This window comes from Crocodylus porosus, unplaced genomic scaffold (genome assembly GCF_001723895.1).
Source record: "Crocodylus porosus isolate Cpor-Errol unplaced genomic scaffold, CroPor_comp1, whole genome shotgun sequence".
Lineage (NCBI taxonomy): Eukaryota > Metazoa > Chordata > Crocodylia > Crocodylidae > Crocodylus > Crocodylus porosus.
Genome location: NW_017728932.1, coordinates 13,681,392 through 13,704,585, shown reverse-complemented (window position 1 = coordinate 13,704,585; position 23,194 = coordinate 13,681,392). Strand labels below are relative to the sequence as shown.

General features: G+C 37.2%; 1 protein-coding gene across 1 annotated transcript; it reads left to right on the top strand.

Moving 5' to 3' along the window:
• Window positions 1-1,129: 1,129 nt before the first annotated feature.
• APPBP2 (amyloid beta precursor protein binding protein 2) lies at window positions 1,130-22,603 on the top strand. Its single transcript, XM_019545663.1, has 12 exons — window positions 1,130-2,364; window positions 4,398-4,549; window positions 5,263-5,386; window positions 9,564-9,732; window positions 10,976-11,065; window positions 11,608-11,675; window positions 11,751-11,856; window positions 12,798-12,922; window positions 13,178-13,263; window positions 14,982-15,172; window positions 15,754-15,919; window positions 16,721-22,603. Exons 2-12 carry the CDS (start codon window positions 4,429-4,431, stop codon window positions 16,972-16,974), a joined length of 1,500 nt encoding a protein of 499 aa, XP_019401208.1. The 5' UTR covers window positions 1,130-2,364; window positions 4,398-4,428; the 3' UTR covers window positions 16,975-22,603.
• The last annotated feature ends 591 nt before the right edge of the window (window positions 22,604-23,194 follow it).

The window sequence follows — 23,194 nt, the reverse complement described above, 5'->3', positions numbered from 1 at the left end:
CCATAGCAAAAACAATAATTTACTGGCTGTTTGTTTTTAAAGGACCCTTTAAAGCTATTCCTTGCATGTAGCTTTTGCTTCCTTCCTTTCTTTCTTTATTTTGCAAAAACTGAAAACAAAATATTTATTTTTATGTGAGAGCTACTTCAAGGTACTTGCAGCTGTAAGAATGGGTACTACATTACTAGGTTTATTCTGGTACAAACAAAGACCTGCTGCTGTTGGGTCTTGATGTAGTGGTCTTATTCAGTGCTTGTTGCAGTTAATGAACACGGCCTTAGTGAATATATGGCATAAAAATAAATTCCTCTTCTGACTCTGAAGGTAAGGAAAATGTAAAGAGTGCAAAAGGGTGCCTTGCCTATGTTACCTAGTGTAGCATGTTAATTGTGCCTTGTAGTTGCTTTGGAGTGGAGCTGGCAGATTAAGTAAGGCAGGCCCCTGTCTGCAAACCAGCTTGGGCCCAAATCGTACAGATGTTTTTACAAGTAACTTGACTTGTTCGAGTGCCCCTCTTTAAGGCAATAGAAGTACTCATGAGCAAAGGGTTCCTAGGGTCAAGGCACAAGCTGTGGGTTGGTGAAACAGCTTTTGTGTCTGGATCTTAGTCTTTCCATTTAAATCATTGGATTTTTTGAGTTGGTTGGCAGTGACTAGTTTTTCTTAAGTCTGCTACAATCTTTTTAAAGTATTTTGTTTTGAATTCTGTGAAGATTTAAAAAAATGCTCAAGTTAGCTGGCATCTAAGAAACTATACTCTCTCATTTTAGCTGATCAGATTTTTTTTTTTTTTTTTTAGTTGAATGCTTCAACTGACCGAAGGTAAAGGGACTTTATTGACTTATCACGTTGCAAAATGACTTTCTGGTCTTCTGTTATCAATAGCATGGGTTGTTTATATCTTGATTTGAGAATGATCTAATTGACTTGCCACTGTGTATTTTGACTTGTATACTGCTTTCATTTTGTATTACGGTCAGTCCTGCGAGTAGATTTCTGGTTTCCGTGTATTAGCTCGGTGCTATTTGTCCAAATACAAACACTGCAGGAAAAATATTTCCAAACAATCTTTGTGCAACATTTTTGTATCTGTTACATACTACAAACATTTTCTATTAGACTTAGTAAAACTTAAGATGTTGGACCTAAAGAAATACCAACTCTTTTCCCTTCTCTTAGGATTAAGGGTACATTGATGATCACAGTAGAATACATAATGTAGTAAACAAATCCGTGTTGGCTTATGCTCCAGAAAACTGAAGAATTGGCAAGCACTGACTAATTTTTCCTAACAGCACTAAGCTGTTAAAGAAACAGTGCTGTTTCAGTGTTCCTAATATGGTGCTAACAGCAGTGGAGCATACATTTTACATATCTGGGGGAGGGGGGCAGAAAAAAAGTAAAAGTACTTTTATGAAGTATATCAGTGTCCAATGAGTAAGTGAAAAATGTCTAGTATCTTCTCATTTCTTTCTGTAGCTGCTGAATAGAAGTCCTATCTCAGTTGAGGTTGAAAATGTGGATGGGGAATGCAATTGCACTTCGGTTTGTAGCCTGTATCATTAGCAGGTTCAATAGTGACATCTACAGAGCTGTCAATACCCTTTTACATGCTGCTGTGCATTGTGTAGCATCGTTTTGTACTGAACATTAACACAATCCAACTGTTCAGTCTGTGAGATCTGATGGAGTCAGATTTCAAATACGTTAAAAATGTTCCACTTGTGAGTGGGCAGTACTATCCCACCAAAATGCAATTAAACAGATATATTCTTTAGCTCATTTTTACTCAAGAAAACTCAGCGTTTTTCTGTGGTGGAGTGATGGGGTATCTTTGTAACGTACAGGTCGCTAAAGAGATTTCTAATAAATCCACTTGCCAACTCTGTTTGTGTAAGATAAGCTGTATATATTTTTGCTTAATGAACTGACATCTTAGTAACCGTAAGCTTATCAGTTAATGGAGCAACAGTGGCAAGTTGTATTGGACATAAAATATAGTCCTAGGCACTGATTTCTGATAGCCGTCCACCTTCCACACTTCCTTAATACTTTTGTTCAACTTGGGTTTTCCTTTGGAATAACTATCATGCGGTGATAACATGCTCCTGTGATAGCAGTCCCATTTTGAGTGCTCGTTTACCCCATTTTAAGTAGCCTGCTGTAGCTTACAAATGGGATGAGTAAAAACTTGACTACGATCTTCTTATTATCATACCGTTTTCTCCTCTTCTTGTAATCTTAACTTCTGTTTTTAACAATGTGCTTCTTTTAGCTTTACCAACAAGGCCGCTTATGCCAGCTTGGCAGTGAATTCTGTGAACTGGAAGTTTTTGCAAAGGTGCTACGAGCTTTGGATAAAAGGTAAATGTTAGTATATTGATTAATTGCATCTAATTTTTTCACGTCTTACTGTAGTTGCACTTACTGGAAAGTGGTATGCAGAGTGTTTTTTGAACATGTGCATTTGTTTATCTTTTCAGCCGGTACTTTCAAGTACACGCTTCCGTATTCTGGGAGTCAAGTATGTCAGGGATTCTATAGTAAATCTGGTCTTAATCCTGGCAAGCACTTCCCTATTTTCCCCAGAGCCAGAAGTGGTCTAAATATGTGCCTAATGGGGTGACTGTCAGGAGTACAGTTTTGTTTTGCTTGCCTGGTTCTTGATACGGTCTTGTACTAAACTGTAGCTAGGAAAATAATTATATCAGTAAGCAGTATTTTTTTTTTTTAAGGTTTCTCAGGTGAGTTTAAGACCTCTTATGGTATTTTGAAACAACTGCTTTAACTGATGGATGTCTTTAGAAGAAACTTTAAATTAAACCCTCTCCTAAATGGGAATCTTAGACATTCAGGTCCCTTTCATCTGCAGTTGCCACACACAGCCTAACAACCCTCTCGGTAACCAGATGTGGTAAGATTACACTGCCACCACTGTCTCACTGGATTTATATCATTCGGGGCAAGGAAACCTCCTGACCCCTTTTTATAGTATGGAGAGAACATACTTGATACCTAAGGCAGTTAGGTTATTGTCATTCCCTTCCCTTTAAATATATTGCAGTGCTTCATATATATGATTTATATGGTGTACGATAAAAAGTAATTATAACTAATTATTTTAAAGACCACTCCTAAAGGATAAACTAAATGGTGTGGAAGTGGAGGAAAAATATGTGATTAAACGAGGAAATATACAGATATGTTGTAAATAAGAGAGACATAGAGACATCATTGCATGCAACACTGAAGACAATGTATAAAAATCACTAAGGGAGGGGAATAAAGTAACTCATGCTGTGTTTTAGATTTAAATTGTTTGGGTGTTCAGCTCTAATCCTTCCTGCCTGGTCTTAAACTGGGAAAATATCCCCTTTGCCCTCTAGGTCTTATGCTTAACTGATGACTGCTATAACTCTCTCTTCCAGCTTTGCAGAAGGGCTTTTGAATTCCAGGTCTTGGTTCTTTATATAATCTGTAAATTTGTAGGTAAACGGGTAAAACCATTAAAAGCTCTGTTTGGCATTTGGTCACCCAAATGAATTCTTTGTTAGTCTTACTCAACTAAAATATGCTAGACATGAATCCTGTGGTTGCTTTGGCAACTCTCCAGTGTTGTCTTAAAGGTTCCAGGACTGCAAGTCTTGATTCTTCCTTTCCCACACTGAATGCAATGATTACATGTGAAGGATGTAAATCAGATCAATAAGAGTGTGGCAGATGCACACGTATATGTATAATATATTTATTAAAAATCTGCCTATCTATGCCCTGCCACTTACAAATGCTTATCTAACAAACTAATACGAACAATGTCTTAAGATGAGGCATTCCGTGTCTCTGACAGCCCCATTCTGTCCAATCATGTTTATAACCAACCTCTTCAGGCCTTATTCATTATATCCAAAATAAGGCGTGGCTTTTTTTAAAATATTCCCTCCTTTTATTCTCTTCCTGGCCTTGTTCTTGATGACTCTTCTACTATTAGTTTTTTCCAAGGGTCTCAAGTTGGAAACAGTGGATCCTGTTGTATTTCACTTTTATAAAAGTGGCTTTCAATTGCAGTGTAAATAATAGCTCATTTGCCTTTTTATAAATCTGTCAGAAATGTTATTTTGCTGACTTAAAAATGATATGTGGTGGTGGCTTCCGTTTCAAGGACCTTGGTATCTTATGCATATAAAATAAATATATGCAGTGCCCTTGAAGAACTTCAGTACTGGCCTTGAATACTTCAGTGTGTTGGTTTTGGGCACAATTTTCAGTATTTTAGAATTCTGTTGGCATTTATGACTTATTCACAGTTGCATCTGTTGTACCAAAGATCCTGCACCCTAGAATTCTTTCAAAATACATCTCTTCTTTAATAAATACGTTCTCTTTTTCTTTCCTTTCAGGCATCTACTTCATCATTGTTTTCAGGCTTTGATGGATCATGGAGTAAAAGTTGCCTCTGTACTGGCCTATTCATTCAGTCGACGGTGTTCCTACATAGCAGAATCAGATTCTGCTGTAAAAGAAAAAGCAATCCAGATTGGTTTTGTTTTAGGTAATGCAATGACAATAACTAAGACTATTTAATTATGATGCTTTAGTTTAAATTACACTCCATGAAACAGAGAGTAGTAAATATTTTTAAATCTTTTCTTTAAGACATTATAACTGAATATGCATGGGTTTGAAATGTGAGACTATATGTGAAAAGTATAGGGTTTTTTTATACTGTGTGTATAGCAGTGTGTGCTACTTTGTCAGAATCTGACAAGAACTAGAGAGTTCTAGGTTACTTTGCAAATTACACCTTTTGATTAACAGAGAAATGTTTTGAAAGTAGGTTTACAAAAAGTCTTTACAGTGCATACCTTCAGTGTATTAATTTTACATTTCTTCCCCCAGTTTTGTCACAACACACGTGCACATGCGCACACACCAATGAGCATGATTTGACCGAGAGACTCCTACATCCTCTTCTAAACCTGAGCCTTGTAAAGTGGAAGCATTTCAGGATCCACATGCTCTACGAGCAGTTTTATATGCAACATTTCTTTGTAAATACCTGTAGGAATGTCCTCACTGCAGGCTCCTTCCCAGATTGTTTTAGAGCTGCCTTTCTGTATCTTGGTGCGGGCATAGGATAGCCACTTGTTTTCTCCAGTCTGTGGTGAAACAGCTAATTGGAACAAATGTCATGAGCTAAAACTAAATTTTGTCGTCTTACAGCAGCGTGTTAATGGGCAGTTTCATTTGCTCTTGAATTTCTAGGAGGATTCCTGTCGGACGCTGGCTGGTATAGTGACGCTGAGAAAGTGTTTCTTTCCTGCCTTCAGTTATGCGCCCTTCACGATGAAATACTTCATTGGTTTCGTGCAGTAGAATGTTGCGTAAGGTAAGGTTGGACTTAAATTACCATTAGCCCTCTCGGGAACAGTTGGTCTCGTGTATGAGAGAGTTCTGAAGACATCCTCACATAAATTGAAGAGGTTCTTTTCATTGCATCCCGGAATTCCTTACTGCCTGACCTGTTTAAAACAAACATCAGTCTGTGGAGAACTGATGATAAAAAGCTCTGAAGACCTGAGGCTCTGTCCTTGGAATCTTCAGGCCTGTTTGTTGATCTGTGGTTCTTACAATAAGCAACACAAGGATGAGTGTTACTTTCCTCCAGGTAACTAGAAGTTCATTCGTTGCATGTTTGCAGGAATTTAATACTGAAGTGCTGCAAGGGGGTCATTGGGGATATTAAATTGTGTGTCATGTTTTGTGTTGTTTTCTATTTGTTTTACCTTCAGGTCAATAGCATGACACGCATCTAAGTGTAATAGAGCCCACAAGCAAGAACCTGTGTACAGTTCTGCAGTAGTTTTCCTTTCAAGAGGCAGGGAAAAGCTAATACAAGGCTAGCAGTGGGATGTATGGACAATGTTTCTGTGCTGCAAATATAACTATGCAGTTGCACTGTTGTGGACACAAGATTGTTTAGGGTTTTTTTTTATTGCTATTGTGGACCACATTGAATATCTTTCCACATTGTTATGGACCAGTATTATAACCCACATAATTATGGAATACTGTTTTTCTTTTAATACTAGCAAAAACAATATCAGTCTGGTGTTGGAATACAGATATCCCTAAACATAATAATTGAGTTATGCTAGAATAGAGCCGACCATGACTTTTGTAGTGTAGACAGGATCTTGGCTTTCAGTATGAAATCCCTTAAGGCAAAAGCATACTAGAGGACATGCTTTTTCATGTTCAAGCGTATTGGCAAACAATAAAATAATGGTACGAAAATGCACTGAATTGGTAAGTTAAATTTCAGCTGTATCAAATAACTATACCGAGAAGCTCATTCACAAGTGGTGTACACAGCACTTAAAAAGCCTCTTTGTTTTGGGAACAGTACGTGCATGTAGTTGAAAAGCATGAGGCAATAAGGTAAATTAGTTGGTGTAACCATCCCTTTAGACCGTACAGTTCCCTGCTCTCCTAACTTTGCCTCCATTTTAGAAGGAAGTTGGACTTCAAATATTCTTTTTTAAAAAACAATCAAATCTGGCCTTTTGGATTTCTCAGATCCATTGCAGACTCTTGACATCACTCTACTAAAACTGGCTCCTAATGGTCTGGAAACTGGAGTTCAATCTGTGCAAGCTCTTCTTGCACATAAAACTACTTTCTCTGCCTTTCCCATACTTTGAAATTAAGAGTTCTTTTGCATGTGACTGCAAAATTAATAATCTTTGGTAGCTGAGGATAACATTGTAAGGCAGACACAAACATGGACGTTTTGCAAAATTGGATCATATTGTGAGGTTTAACAGTTGCAGAGCCACTCAGGGATGCTCTAAACTTTTTGTTTGTCTCTTCAGAAAGTTGTTTCTTTACCACTTAACATATATTTAGAAACGATGTTCTTTTGCACTGAACTCAGTGGGTGTTTTGACATGTGCTTCGGATGGGGGTGGGGGCACTTTAATTAGGGGGACTCAGAGAGCCTCTCTAATTAAAGCGCCCACTGCATCCCTTGTATTGGCATGTCCTTGCTTCAAAATGGCGGCAGGGGCGCTTTAACTAAAGGTTGTCAAACAAGCTTCAGTTAAAGTGCCCCGCTGTGATTTTGAAGCGTGGGGATGCTGATGCACAGGATGCGGAGCCTGCTAGAGTCGACTTACTTGCTAATGAACACTAATAAAATTCTGGGAAAAATGAAATTTTGGTGCTTTAAGGAACAAAAAAAAATCATTTAAATTTCAAGTGGAACTGATTCTCCCCCCCCCCCCCCCCCCACCCTCAGCGTTCTTTTTGCATTGGATTTTATAAATGGCAACATTTTTAAATATGAGATTTTTTTTTTTTTAAAGAAATGTGGTTTCAGGGTATGATTGTTTGAAATTTGCTTATTTTATGTAGCACAGCTAGTGGTACTGGGGATGTGTGTTGCTATGAAGAACAGTTAGAAACATGATTCTTTGATTGTTCCATGTTGTATGTACCATCATGTAAGAGGCACCCTTTGCCTGCAAAAATACTTTTGAAATTTGTATTTTAATTTGAATGCATGCTAAGTTTCCTTGGCATGAACTAGTGGTGGCATTTTCCCTGGTACATTTTAATAAGATTAAATTGAAGGGTACTTTTGGCAGCGCTGTATTGATGCAGAAAGCATATGCAGCTGTAACTTTTAAATCTTTTACTCCTAATGGGCACAGGATCTTCAATTAAGAAAGAGGAGGATCATCCAGTCAAAAGTCTCTTCCATTTCCCCTTTTCCCTCCTTTCACAGTGTGAGAGGATCCACCTCATTTCAACCGAGTTCACATTATGGCTTCAGAGTACTGAAGGATCATCGTTTCAAAGGATTAGCCCCTATTTTTCAGTACACTACATTCAGTTTCACTGTGCTTTATTGTGTATTTTTATTTCCTTCTCTAGATTTGTCCTTTATTTGCTAGGTTTTCTTAGTCACTGTCAAAATATGTTACCCCTTTCATAGTAATGAATTTCCAGGAGGAAGAGAAGTTTATCTTCCAGGAACTCACTGCACGTTCCAGAAGGTAGGCCTTTGCAGTTGCAGATAGGCAGCTGTCTCTTTCTGTCATTTGATAGATAAAGAAATAGTTCTGCCCTCTAGGCTTAGCATATGAGGCACTGAATAAATGCTGGCTTACATTTACAGAAAACCCTTTTTGTTTTAAATAGATACCAGGAACTGAAATTGTTAGCATAGTGAGAAAAGGTTTCAGCACTGCTGTACTAGTCTGCATCTGGCAGCACTGTCTCCTGAGGCGACCGTTAATCCTACAGATCAAAACCTATCAAAGCTAGCATGGGGCAGGCATGTGAGATGTGCTTGGTACCCTGGGCCCAATCTGGAGGGCAGGGTTCTTTGCAGGCTAGATCCAAACCCATCTGTGGCAGTAGAACAAGTGGCACTGTTGGTTGATGGAGCCATCCCCGCTTAAATGTGGGCCGTTGCCAAAATGTATCCCCCAGCAGGGCTTCATACCTCGGATTTTGGTGGCTGGCCCCACCCTGAATTTCTGCCCCTCCGGGAGCTCGGCCCTATCTTTGATACCCTTGGCATAGGGCATTAAGAAAAAACCTTGAGTTTTTGATCTTATGTGTATCTGACTTGAGTTCCAGAGACTGTCTTACTGCATCTGAGCCTAACTCTGTGGGTACCTAAGGATTAGCAACTCTTGAGTAGTTATTTCAAGATAATTGTCAAAGTCTCACAGACTCAGTGTGAGAACTGGTGTTTTCCTTCTCTCAGTTAGATAATTTACTTGGACTTTACTATTGCCTCCTTATTGTTCTTGAATACATCCTACAACCTTGAAGCTAGTTGCGGCTTCTCATCATTCAGAGGTGCTGCAGGAAAAAGCCTTCTTGCTTCCTAGTGCCATTCTTGTTCTGGGATAGTAAAGATTACTATCAATAACAGTGTGTGCCTGGAGGCACCAATATGCTATCAAGGTCATACTTCATGCACATCTTGTATCGAGACTAAACAATATTATCATCCCTACCCTTCCAAATAGGCGTTTTTTCTTTCTCACTAATATTGTTTCAGTTGCAGCAAGGCTGTAGTGAAAGCCTTCGTAAAATAACTTCTTGGTTTTGTTTGACTCTTAGAATACCATTTAAAATAAAGATTGGATGCCGGCATGCACTTGCAGAAGAAACCAGGGAGCATCAGATTCAGGAATGCAAAGTGAATCCACTGTCGTTTTTTGTTTCTATGTATGTCTTGCTTAGAGTTGTATTCATGTTGGGCAGAATGTGTTTTATTAAGGGTACAAAAAAGAAAACCACCCCGAGTATGACTGAGGGATTAAATGTTTAACATGCTTGAACCAGTAACCATTCTTGTTTAAGGCACAACGAGGTGTGAAATGCATTGGATTCAAAACAGGTGTTGTTTTGTGGAGTGGCAGTAACCCAATTCCAGTGTAATTTAGCTGATCAGATTATAGATGTGTAATAACCCTGTAGATTGGAGCAGATTATACAAAGTCATTTAAAAAAGTTTCAAGACTTCTCATATATTTTTTCCTAAGGTTGCTGCATGTTCGAAATGGCAATTGTAAATACCACCTGGGAGAAGAAACATTCAAACTAGCGCAGTCTTACATGGACAAACTTGCAAAACACGGTCAACAAGCCAACAAAGCAGCGCTCTATGGGGAACTGTGTGCACTACTCTTTGCAAAGAGCCATTATGATGAGGTGAGCGGGGCTGGTTTGTTTTCAGGGGACTTCTGATAAACTGTATAATGACTCCCTAATACAGGCTCAGTAGGTAGCTTGGATTTCTTCTGGCAAAGGTTGAGTCTCAAATTTACATTACTTGGTAGCAACTGAAAAACATTTAGTTTGAGGCGTTTGTTTCTGTTTTCCATTAGAGAAAACTTTATATACCGTTAAAATAGCATGTGGTACTAGTATGTCGTGGTGGGAACTGACATTCTTTACCTGTAAGCTGTTATTTAGTTAGTGCAAACCACAAGGAGCCTTATTACTTTCTGAACAAAACTCCTATTAAATTTTTAATGGAATCTTGAATGAACTACAGCTGGGCTCCAGTACACACAAGTACACTGGTAATGTGCAGAAAACTATTTAAAAAATTGCCTTCCTGGGATCTGATTGCCAAATCCACAATTGCCTGTAACTTCTTAAAATGTGTGTCACGGTAATTATGCAAATAATTATATAGCAAGAAGTAGTCTATGGCCTTGTAATTGGGAAACACAGAACAAAACTAGTGTTTCATTCAGCCATTTTCTGCAAAATCTGTTTTTTAGCAAACCTGTTAAGCTATGATTTTCTTGGTTCTAAAATAGTCTAATAATGACTAAAAGATCTTGGTTGCATGGGGCCTGGAAACATTTGAAACTGATATTGCCAAAGACAAAAAGAAATTAATCCATTATAAAGTTACTGAAGTGTCTGTTTAGAATAATATTAACAAGTATTTAACAATTAATTTCTTTATCTTACGAGTTGAAACTTTAGACAGCTCTTCAGGAATTGTGTTCTGAATAAATTTAATTCAAGGTAATTAAGTAGAAATGGGTAGCTGGTCTCTCTAAGCAGAACTCAGTCATCTTTACCTTTCTTTTTTGAAGAAAAGTAGAGCATTTACCTGTCTGAGAAATGGACCAGGCCATGATACCAGTAGGACTGCATGGTCTTCAAGAGTCCTGAGTCCTTTTCCTAGCTGTCACTGACTTTCTGAACAAATCGATCTAGTTACTTCATTTGATTGCCACCTCTCTCTTTCCAGCTATAAACTTAAGAAGAATCAAGCAATAAGGCTTGAATGAGATTTAGCAATTTAATTTTTAAGCCAAAAGGCGATCCCTAAACAAAGAATTTTTGTTATGAGAGACAAATAGTATTTTCTTAAGGTTTCCACATGATTTGAATTCAAAGGTAATGGTATTTAATACAAGCTTTTTGTTTGCAGGCTTACAAGTGGTGTATAGAAGCTATGAAGGAAATCACAGTTGGCTTGCCTGTAAAAGTAGTGGTGGATGTTTTAAGACAAGCTTCAAAGGTGAATGGAAAGTTTGCTGATAATTTAGTTGCAAAGAAAATCTATAAAAGCAAGTCTGTTGATGTACAGTAAACCATGTAGAATCTTAGGATAGCGTGTTCCAGTTCATAGTATTATCAAATCGTGTTTGCCGGTTTACTGCGGCACCATCAGTTTTATACTTAAACAACCTGAATTTTTGACCAGAGAAGACGTGTCTCGTAGAAACTAAAGCTTTTTTTTTCCTCTTCTCTGAAATGGAGTTACAGTTTTTTGAAAGAACAACAATCTCTGCCACAAAGTAGCCATTTTGCTTCTACCCCTTGTCTAATTACAGATTAGGTAGAGAATAGCTATGCATTTTTTGTGGATTAGTTCTATTACTATAAAATATGTTAGTTAATATTATATCTGGGAGGATTTTTTGAGGAATTAAAAAATGGTTTAGTAATTGCACTGAAATTTTGAAACTGAACACCCTAGTTGGTCATTAAGTTGATCAGTAGAACAGAGATGCTTTGAAAAGGCCTGCTCTCACATGTACTGTTTCCTGTCTGCTCTAGGCTTGTGTTGTAAAACGTGAATTTAAGAAAGCAGAGCAATTAATAAAGCATGCTGTGTATCTAGCAAGGTACGTAGCATCATTACAATATCGTTCTAAACTGTCTTGCTTATTTCTGGTTATAATACAGTTATGTCTTTACAGGGAGCATTTTGGAGCCAAACACCCAAAATATTCCGACACGTTACTAGACTATGGGTTTTACTTGCTGAATGTAGATAATATATGCCAATCTGTTGCAATTTATCAGGTATGTTACATGCGTGTTCCATTTCTAACACAGATAAACTAATGTCTATGAAATCTATGAAATGTCTCAAGTGTTTGTACTCGAGTTTTTGTAATGGCAAATTGGGATGGATGGCTGAGGGTGGATGGCTGGGGTTGTTTTTAAATGATGGTAACTTTTTGATCAAAATATTGTAGTTAAGTATTTTGTTTTTACATTAGCAATGTAGCCATGTATCTTTCCTTCAGCTTGCTAATAGATTGAACTAAAAGTCTGATAAAACTGAGATGGGATTGTATTAAACATAGTATATCTGGTAATATTTGTACATGCTCCACTAATTAAAGTCAAACTTGGAACTTTTTCTAAAAGTGCAGGAGTGCAGTTAGGTATGTGGGGTCTTCCAAGTTGGTTTAGTTAAACTAATTTTGGAGATTAGCTAAACACTGTTATGTATTATGGTTTAAGGGTGAGTGGCTTTTAAGCTTAATGTGATGGAAAACCAAGTTCAGTCATTTGAGGCATGCTGGCATACCATTCTTGAAACAGAGAATGTTTTGTGGGTTCTCTTTAAGATATTTGCTAATTTTTAGAAATTTGCATGCTTTTTTGAAGTGATCTTTCAGAGGCATTTCCTTTGTTGCCTTAAAAATGGATGATCAACTTCTCAGATGTCCATTTGTGTACACCTTTAAATAGCAAAGTATCCTGTGTTGTAGACTTGAGTGTATATAGTTTTAAGGGAGCATTTGTTTTGCAAAATGACAGCTCCCTAGGTAGTGTTGCTTAGCAAAACAAAATTAATTCCTACTTTTTGTTAGAAACTTTCACTACACAGGGGGAATAATATCTCAACACACTTTCTTTCCAGAGCCAGTAGTTCTTTAGATTACAAAAAAACACGGAAATTCAGGAAGGGTTTACAATACAACTGATAAGCTTTTTGTTGTGACTATTTTCAGACAGCTCTTGATATCAGACAGTCAGTGTTTGGAGGAAAAAACATCCATGTAGCCACAGCCCATGAAGATTTAGCTTATTCTTCTTATGTGCACCAGTATAGTTCTGGAAAATTTGACAATGCGCTGTAAGTACAATTGTGGATACATATTGGGAAAAAAAAAAAAAGTTGGGAGCAAATTTCATGCTGTCACTAGGGCAAAATGTACTTCCTAAGTTATACAAGTTGCAAATAATTTTCATGATAGAATTTAAATTGGTCCCTTCATTTTAGAGACTTCTTATTTTAGAATTGTTTGGTTTGGTTTTCTAATTTAAATTTACTCTTAACTTTTCAGAAGTCAAAATTCAATAAAAATATGCGTTTTTGAACTTGTTTCAGATTCCATGCTGAACGTGCTATTGGCATTATCACCCATATTCTCCCTGAAGATCATCTTCTTTTGGCCTCTTCCAAGAGAGTTAAAGGTAGCAGTTGGTTACAGTACTGAAGCATTATTCATTTAACACTTTACTCATGGAAGTCCATTCAGTTGCATTTTATTTCTGTTCCTTACTAGTCATCTTTTCCCACTCTCCGCTAACCATTCTCTTTATGGATGAGGTTATGAAAGCTGTACTTTACAGGTCCTTTCATAATAGTGAAGATGGAGATAACTTTAATGATTTTACTTTTGTTTATAAACCCAGACCTTGTCTTTGAATGTTTATATTGTTCAGCGCCAAATTCTCTGTTGGATTTAAAGGAAGTTACCAGCTGGGTTGATCAGTTTGTACAGTGGTCTACTGTGGCAGTCAGAGTCTGTAGTTTGATTGATCTCTTTCTGGGTTGACCACCAAGGATGATTGTCCTTAGCCTTTATGTAGAAATCAGTATGTAGTTGTAGGACACTGCTTTTTCCAACTATGGTATGCATGTCACAGGTGATGCATGAGTACAAGAAAGCACGTTTTTTATCTCGCTGGTGAAGCAACTGTTGAGGCAGAGTTGTTTCTTGTGTGGTGCAGCCAAATTCAAGGTTTTTGTAGGTTTTTATAAGTTTCTTTTCACCACTTATAACATTATGGGTGAAGACTTTGCAATCAAAATGTTGAGGGTGATAAATTCTTTTAGTCTTTCTTTGTCTGACGTGGTAATGAAGTTGTTAGATTTATAGTGAGGGCAAATGATGCACATACTCAGAATAATCTGGCCAGTATTTTACTCTTAAATAAGAAGCAGGAACATAACCACCACTCCAGAGGCAGCTGCTGGATAACACTTCTCCACTTTATGGTGGAGAAGACGGCTTATTTTCAGCAGTTGGTTACCTGAGATTAAATTGACCAGACATGCAGATATGTGGCATGTTCCACTTAGTAACTATGCAGAATAGTTATTACATTATTTTCAATGGGTAACATTACCCTCAATGTGGTAGATTTACTAGGTGGTAGGTTTAGGCACAGTACATCCATTCCACTTTTTACTGTGTAGCAAAATCAGTTTGTTTATATGACAGATGTAGCAGGTTTCTACGCTCTAGGAGCTGTACCTAATGTTCCTTAAGCATGAAGGATAGCGTAGCTTGACCCAAGTCCTTTGAAGGGGTCAGAAACCATTTAGGAGGATTATATCGCACAGCTATCTCGTGGTTGTGAAATGCTATTATATACGTCCCACCTTTTCTATGAATTAATAAAAGAGAAATGTAACTGTTAACTGTAACTGCCTCTGTTTTTTATTTTTCTTTGAAGTCTTTCTTCCTTTGCAGTCTTGTACCTGTCCACTTTTCCAGGTTTTGTGTCCTCTTGGACACTTAAATTTGCTCATTACTAAATGATAACTGAATAACTTAATGCTATGAGCCAACTCTATGAAGAATCTTAATTTTCTTGCATTTTAGTTGTTGAAGAAAGGCTAAAAATGAGAGCTCTGTGTACAATATTTCTTCTCAGGTTTAATGTACTCTGCCAGAACTCCTTTTTAAATCGTAAATAACCCCGTTTGAAATTTAGCTGGTGAAATATGTATTTTAAATATTTTTGTATGAATATGAAGAGAGAGGTTGGATTTCGTACCTCTTTAATGAAAACCGTTCAGAGAGCAAAACCTGATTGGAAGTAACAGAATCCGTTAACATTATTCATCTTTAGTTCACATCTCTTTGCATCGTTAATGTGATTTTTGTCTCTTCCATATTCAGCACTTATCCTGGAAGAGATTGCAATAGACTGTCACAATAAGGAAACTGAGCAAAGATTACTTCAGGAAGCTCATGATTTGCATCTATCTTCACTCCAGTTAGCTAAAAAAGCCTTTGGGGAATTTAACGTACAGACAGCAAAACACTATGGCAACCTTGGCAGACTTTATCAGTCCATGAGAAAATTTAAGGTAAATTCAAAATGCTTCTGATTGCTGAAGAATGTCTGTTTGTTATTAAATTTTGAAAAATCACATCCATAGCTCTAAAAGCAACGCAGCCTATCATTCCATCATAAGAACAGATAAGAATTAACAGCCTCTTCAAAGCCTTCTCAAGTTTTTAATCTGACTGTACCCACAGGTGCTCCCTTGTAAGGAAATTTATTTAGTGTTTTACTACTCCAAAGCACTTTACAGATATTAACAAGTTAGTTCCCCCAGTACCCTGAGGAGGTAGGTTGGGACTACCCCCATTTTAAAGATCAGAAAACAGCCTTTTTGTACAGGCTCCCTGTCAGAACCCAGAGAACCAGATTTCCCATTTTGTGCCTATGTCACTAGGCTTTGTTCCCTGTTAAGTCCTTAATTGAATGTTACAGGATCTTTCAAACTAATGTGGTTAAGTGTTCAATTGTGTCTCTCTTCATTTTTCATGTATAAGAATCTCCCCCCCCCCCCTTGTCTTTCTCTTTCCCAGTCTCCTCCACTTTCCTCTTTAATGAAAGTGAGTAATATTTGTTTTGGGTTTTTCATGTTCTGGGTCTTTTCAGGAAGCTGAAGAAATGCACATCAAAGCAATTCAAATTAAGGAGCAGCTCCTTGGTCAAGAAGACTACGAAGTCGCCTTGTCAGTGGGACACCTAGCTTCTCTCTATAACTACGACATGAATCAATATGAAAATGCTGAAAAGCTTTATCTGAGATCAATAGCAATTGGTGTGTAATTTTAAAAGCAATTAACTATTGAGCAATAAAAGAGAGGTCTTTTTAGAAAGGGTTTTATAGAATGCAAGCCTTTTGCGTAGCTAATATGTGGATTCACTCTAAATATTTTTACAGTACTTTAGAAGCACAGCAGTAACTTTAAGTTTAAATTGAGTGACTATTGGAACACACCTAGGACTGTGTGTCCACTTAGGAAGTCCAGCACCTACCTCTGGATTAACTTTGGGGGTGGTTATCTAGGGGTTCATTATGTCAAAGATTTGAAGCATAATAAGAAAGCTTCAGAGGAATAAAAAATTGATATGGTTGGTGATTTCTTTGTAATCTGTTTGAAATCCTCCTCTCCCTGCTCATCCACTCACTGCAATGAATTTTGTCCAAAGAAACTCGTGTTTCGTAGTGTCAGAGGTTTAGCATGATTTCCACAGAGGATAGTTAGTGCTCGTAATTCATAGGACGGAAGTACAGTGGGTTAAAGTGCCAATTCTGCTGCAACCCCGCTTCACAATTTGAGTTTGGGTTGCGAGTGGGACACATAGGAGGCACCTGTCCTGTTTTAATTCCTATTAGAATTTTATGCATTTTAAAATACTCCTGTACAGCTGGTTGTCTGTGGTCATAAGTTGAGTACCAGGGCGATTAAAGGAAAGGATCTGAAATGCACTGAAGAGTAGTATCAAGAAAACTAGCTTATAGTTCTCCCAGATGTTAGTGCTGTTGTTAACTCCTGCTGGCAAAAGGGGATTGTAAGTGTTCTGTCTTAAATTCCTTTTTTGTTTTGCATTTCTTTAGGGAAGAAGCTTTTTGGCGAAGGTTACAGTGGACTAGAATATGATTATAGAGGTCTCATTAAACTGTACAATTCCATTGGCAACTATGAGAAAGTTTTCGAGTACCACAATATTTTGGCCAATTGGAACCGATTGCGAGATCGGCAGTTCTCAGTTACAGATGCTCTGGAGGATGTAAGCACCAGCCCTCAATCCACTGAAGAAGTGGTCCAGTCTTTTCTGATGTCTCAGAATGTTGATGGACAGAATAGCTAAGGAACTTGGTCAATTAACCAATTACTTCTTTTTTTTTTTCCCCAAACTACAGGGGAAAGTCATACTGTGAAATCTAAACCATGTAGTTTTTCTGGGGGCTGGAATTTGCATTGAAACACTGGTCCAGTCCACTGAAGAGTGCCCATACGGATGAATGTGTGTTTAAATTCTTATCAGCATGTGTATGGCATGTCTAGTTCGGCTCCCATTTTGAACTTGGTATTCCAGAAACCCCTCTCTCTTCTTTTTTCCAAAAGGCTACTTTGCAGAAAGGCTGCAGGAAAACATTAAATAAAACTGTTTGAGCTCAAAAGAGTTGCATTCTTGTTATGAATGGACGGTTTCAACGAGAACGTTCTTCTAACAAGCAGAAGTAATAAATACTGTATTGTATAAATGGTATGAAAAAGATCTTTCTCCTCTGTGCATTGTAGCAAAATTGATGGCAAATATTAGGGGAAAGGAGAATGCCCTAGCTTTGTTAGCTGTCTCATGAAGAAAAAAATGGCAAAGAACCACTCCAGAACGCAACATTTTTTATGAACCACAATAGATTGTTAAAGAAGTGACACCGTTTGTTGTTTTAAAGATCTGAACTGGACCAGTGTTCGTTTGAGAGAGACGATCCAGTAGACCAGCATTCTTAGTTTTCTATGGTACAATACAAGAACTATAGTTTCCAAAACAGGACCAGGAGAATCAAAAGTGGACCAGTCTATCTAGAAGAGTTTTGTTTTTTTTTTGGACCAGTGGCTTTAATTTAACATTTCTGCCCCTGCATTCACTTTTACCAGTAGAATTATTTCATTTAGATGTATGATCAGTGATAATGCAAAATTATATTCATGTAATAGATACAAAACTAGGAGGTGAACGTTCCTTAGCAGTTGCGATGGCATGTCTTTAACTAGTAAGCTTATTCAGATATCTAAAATGTCAATGCCACAAGCAAAAACTAAAAATGCTTAACTATTCGCATCAGCCTTTTTTTTTTTTTTTTTTTTTCCTTTTCAGATGGGCTTACTTTAATAATTGAGGCAGTAACTTGTTTATACCAGTTAATAGTTTTGTATTACAGTCCAATTCAGCTTTGTTTCTGGAAATCACAACTTATTGTACAGTTTGCAGGGGTCAGTGGAAAATGCCAAAAAAGCACAAAAGGTCTTTTTTTGTGATGCTTCATTTCTACATTAAACAATAGTGCAACCGGAAACCGATTCTTTTATATTAATTTAAGATGCATCAGGCAGATGTAAAGTTCCCTTAACAACGCCTATTTCACTAGCTTGTCTTAATTTTTGTTCTGTTTTTGTTTTGTCTCTCTTTTTTTTTTTTTTTTTTAATTGAACCAAGTCTGTTTTAATGTTGAGGTAATGCTCAAAATTTTGAAAAAATCAATGTAGCATAGCAAACTAGAAATAAGTCATTGCAGTTACCTCAATTCTTATTATAGTGGTACAAGCAGTGCCTCTATAGTTGGGAGTCCATCAGTTTTTTCCCCCCTATTTTCAGGGGTTTATAACTTGGCTGCAAAAATTCAGTCCCAAGCTGAAGCCTGGCAAAAAAGATTCCTGCAGTACTTGGAATTAATCTGATTTGTTATGAAACTGGGGAAGGGATGGGGTGGAAATTTATTTGACTGTCTCCAAGTTATGAGTGCAGAAAGCAAAAGCTAGTTATTTCAGACACTACTTAGAACTCACAAGTGTATTAACGGCTTTTTTTTTTTTTTAACGAAATATTGCAGGCCAATAGTTTTTATACTAGTGCCTTCAAGTATTTTTGAGGGGAGAATTACACCAAGTTAAAAGGATATTTAATTTGCAAATGTGGTTTCAGCACTTGTATACAGGATGGATTATTTGTATTGGTGGGATAACCTATACTGTTAAAATTTTAATAGCTATTAAGGATGTATTGCAGGCTGTCAGAATTCAATTCAGCTTTTTATAATTTATATGTAAACTTTAAACTCTAGTTTCTGTATAGCAGTTTCTTTGCTCATGTGAAAGTGTTATTTTACATGTCCCTAAATAAGATTGCAATATTTGCCGTGTAAACTACCTAAGTCCCTAAACGCGTTTACTCTACAGGACTAATGATAGTCTATCAGATAAATAATATGTGTTAAAAGCTCATAAATCGTATGAGAACTGTTTGTTTGTTTTTTTAACTTAAAGGCATTTTAAACTTGCTTAAATTAAATTAAGGGTATTGTTTTAATATCAGAATTTCAGGGGAGAAGCTTAAACGTAGATTTTCTAAACATACGTTGTGATTTGATATATTGCAGAAGTTCCTGAAAGCCTCAAACTGATAAGTTTATATTGTCTGAAGATGCTGTATGCTCTGGTTTCCTATTCTTGGGTTTTACTTGTCACCTTTTAAGAGGAATCTCAAAGTTCTCAAGGTTTTCTTTATTTTTTAACTAAGTGATATTTGTGCTCGCTTCTGCTTCCAAGTTTGTATTGCCTATGGTCAGCAATATAGCTTCTAAAAATACAGCTTCATATCCTAGTTTTTCCCCAACTAGCTTGCATTGCTTTAAATAACCTTGTTACTTGCCAACTGTATTTCAGCCAGTGCAATATACATTAAGCTCTCTTCACCGTCGCTCAAACAAAGTTGATTCATCAGCACATGTTATATTCTGTGGTGCATTTGGATTTTTATCTAGAGTGAGCTGAGGCCCTACAAGTCACCTAGAGTTTTATTCTTCTGCCAACAGAAATATACCAAGAGAAACGTGACTTTCAGCATATGTGCACCCCGTCTCCTCCCAGTGAAGCAGATAGGACTACCTTGCATGTTGACCCTGTTGAGCTTTGACAAACTGTCTGGTTGCATCTCACAGCATTGACCTAGCAGCTCTGCAACTCCACGGTGATGTCAAAGCATATTACCTTTAGAACAGAACAGCTTTGGCTGTCTGCTGTGTGGTTCTTAATGCTGGAGGCTTATAAAACAATCGCAGTGCCTGCTCTGTGCTACGGTTTGTGTAATCCTGACTCGCTGTTATTGCTTGAGAGGTGGTCAAGCTTTCCTGGCCCCTCTTTCTTTTTCTTTCAGGATCTCTCTTGAATTGGCCTTTTCATCATGTGACTACAGAACTGATATATCCTGTATTGTTTGCAGACCTGTTGTATTTCACATACAAAAGCTTGGTGTTAGCCACCTTACTCCTGCTTTTTTTGGTGCTGTTGCCTATTGCTGTGTGCTGTCAAACGCACAAAAAGGAGGTGGGATTCCCGAGACTTTTGGTTCCTAAAAATGGAAATCTAATGAAATTGGGGTATCTTCCAAATAAAGGAATTTAACTGTCCTCTACCTACTCTCTGAAGAAGTTGCTGAGGCAGTAGATTCCACTTCCATCTCTTTCCTTTACCCTTAGTCCTAGGGAGTTGATCATACATTTGTCGTCTTCCTCTTGACAATGGTAATTATTTTTCTTGTGGCTGCATGTAGAGCATTTGCAGTTTTGTGAGTGCTTGTCCTTCCTGTTGCTCAAGAAACCAAGCATTTGGCTTGTTAGCGGCAAGTACATATGCTAAGTACACCTGCCAGTACCTCAGAGAATCAAGGGGGACAAATAACCTTGAGAAACTTTGGGAATTCCTGCATAGTTTTAAGCTTGAAACTGATTTGAGAGTGGGAATCCAGTGAAATGCATCTTCAGAGAACAAAATTTGCAGGTAAGTAACTTTAATCGCATACCAAATTCCTTTGAAATTCAGGAGTGTCCAGGGAAGACTTCCAGCTTTTGCTGCTAATTTTTCTCATCTTTGTTTGTAAGTTTAAACCCTCTGCTTTTATTTTAATGTACACTTCTTTGTTTTGTGGATCAGTTTTGCTTGCATTTTCTAGTTTACAAATTGCAGTATTTGCATAAAGAGGTGATGTTCAGGGTTTCTCCATTCTTGGTTTCATTCTTCAGATCCAGGAACTACCTTGCTTATGGTAATAGAAGAAGCTTCTGTGGTATGGGAGAAACGAATGCAAATTACGAATTGAAAAGGGTGGGGGAAGTCACAAAAAGATGTTCAACATACATCTATGCTTCTGTTACTTAGTGAAAGAACTAGCAGCTATTTGGTTTCAAAAGGTTGCTCACTTAATGTGTGATTCTTACTTGCAACCAACAAGTGTCTGCCTCTGTTTCATAGAAAACCTTACATGCACTTATTACTTTGTATAGAAACCATTTGTTTATTTTTTTTTTTTGCACACAGGTGTTTTTGTTAAATAATTTTAAAAGGTGTTTTATTGCTGAACTCTAACTTATTAGGAAAATAACATCCTTTTCATCACTTTAAAAATGAAGGGTTTTTTTAAATGCTGTGGTCTAAAATTTGGTGCCATTGCGCTGCTTCTCATGGTACAAAAATGCACATTTTATTTCACTTCCTTTTTCTAGCTGTACATACTGATAGAGTACAAAAAAAGGAAAACTCATCGTGCCTAAAACATGATTGAAGCTGTCGGCAAAAACTTTACTTGATTTAAAAATGGATTGGACTGGATTGGATTTTACAGCACGGTAGGAAATAGCTGGCTGGATATTGTTCTTTTCAGTCTTTAAAAAAAATTGTTTCCCCATGTTCCTGTGCTGAACTATTATTGTCTTCAAAACTTTGCTGTCACCTGGAAAAAGTGCCAGTCAAGTGCTAAATTCTAATCTAAATATTTTGGTTACTACGTATATTTGCAAGCTTGAGACACACGGCCTGTTGCACACTTCATATCTTGGCCTTTTAAAAATTCTTGCTTGTGGTGGAGAGGAAATTTTGTTTTAATCTGGAAATCTGTACTAAATGCATACTTTTGGCAGCACTGGTAATGCTTTTGTCTCCAAATCTCAGGAATGTTTTGGGCAATGTAAAAGGTTTCCCTTCAATGATAACAAGGTGCGTACTCTAGGGTCTTGTTAACAATATTTCATTGCAATCCTAGGTATCTATAGCATGAGTGGCCTTAGTGAGTTTGTTGAAGTGCACATTTTTTTTTTTTTTTCAAAAGTAAATTTTAAGATGAAAAATATATACTATATAAATATATAGAGATATCTAGAAACTTGGTTTGTGGTGCACAAGTTAAGTGTTGGATCACTAAATAACTGTTGCAGGTACCATATGTGTAACACTCCTTTTCTTTTTATGTATATTACTTTATGGGAAGCAATGTTGCCATGGTAACTAAAACTTTACACTTTATTTCTTTCTTTGATGTGAATGGACTCTACATTTTATTGAATATTACCAGGTTCAGTGCTATTTTTATACATTATTGAACTACAGGGGATTGTAATTTAATAACATTCTAAGATGTTGTGTGAACTCTTTAAAGCAAATTACTAAAACAAAAACAAAAAAACACCCTTAAGACCAGAATCCCCACTTGTAGTGCCACCGTGATTTATATGAGCGTATCTTGATCATTACTACATTTTTGAAGACCATTCTATTTGTTGTGTCAAGAATAATCTTTCGTATCCTACTCCGCACAGACTGCAGTGCCCAACATTATTTGTAACCATCAAACCATACTGAGTATGTTTGTAACCAGCATTGTGATATTCTGTAACTGTATTGCTAAAATGAACTATTGATCTAATAAATATAGTGTTCCTGCACTTGTTTTATGTGCCTTGAATTGAGTTACAATTGTGCTCTCTACAAAGCCTTTTTGTTTTTCCCTCCGTACCCCATAAGAGCTTCTTGAGCATTCATTATTGGTGGACTGCACTTTTTTCATTCAGCTTTCTCAGAACGAGACTAAAGTTCCCATTGAATATTGATATTTAGCCAGCAGGTAACTCTCATGCACGTTGCTTCTTCAGAAGGTAACAGGAGTATTCACTTGGTATTAATGAGTGTGTAAATCATAAATAAAGGCACGCTAAGGGTCTGATCCCATATGAAAATGTAGTGGTAACTCTCACAAGGAGTTTAAATGCTCATGGATGTTGAGTGCATGGATATTGATTGGATTTGTATGTGTTGTCTTGCTTTGCTTGGTAAGTGCAAGGCCCAGTTATAGCTTCCTTGTCAAATAAAGTTGTATGTGGGATTTTGGGGGGGCGTTGTTTGCTTTCTGAGGAAGATGCCCTTCCTCTTTGTAAAGATGAGGGGTAGGAAATGCTGTGATATGGCAGCTGTGTTAACTTGCATACGGGGTTTAACGTTCCATAGATGACAGGGACAGGAGAGGCGTTGCGTGTCAT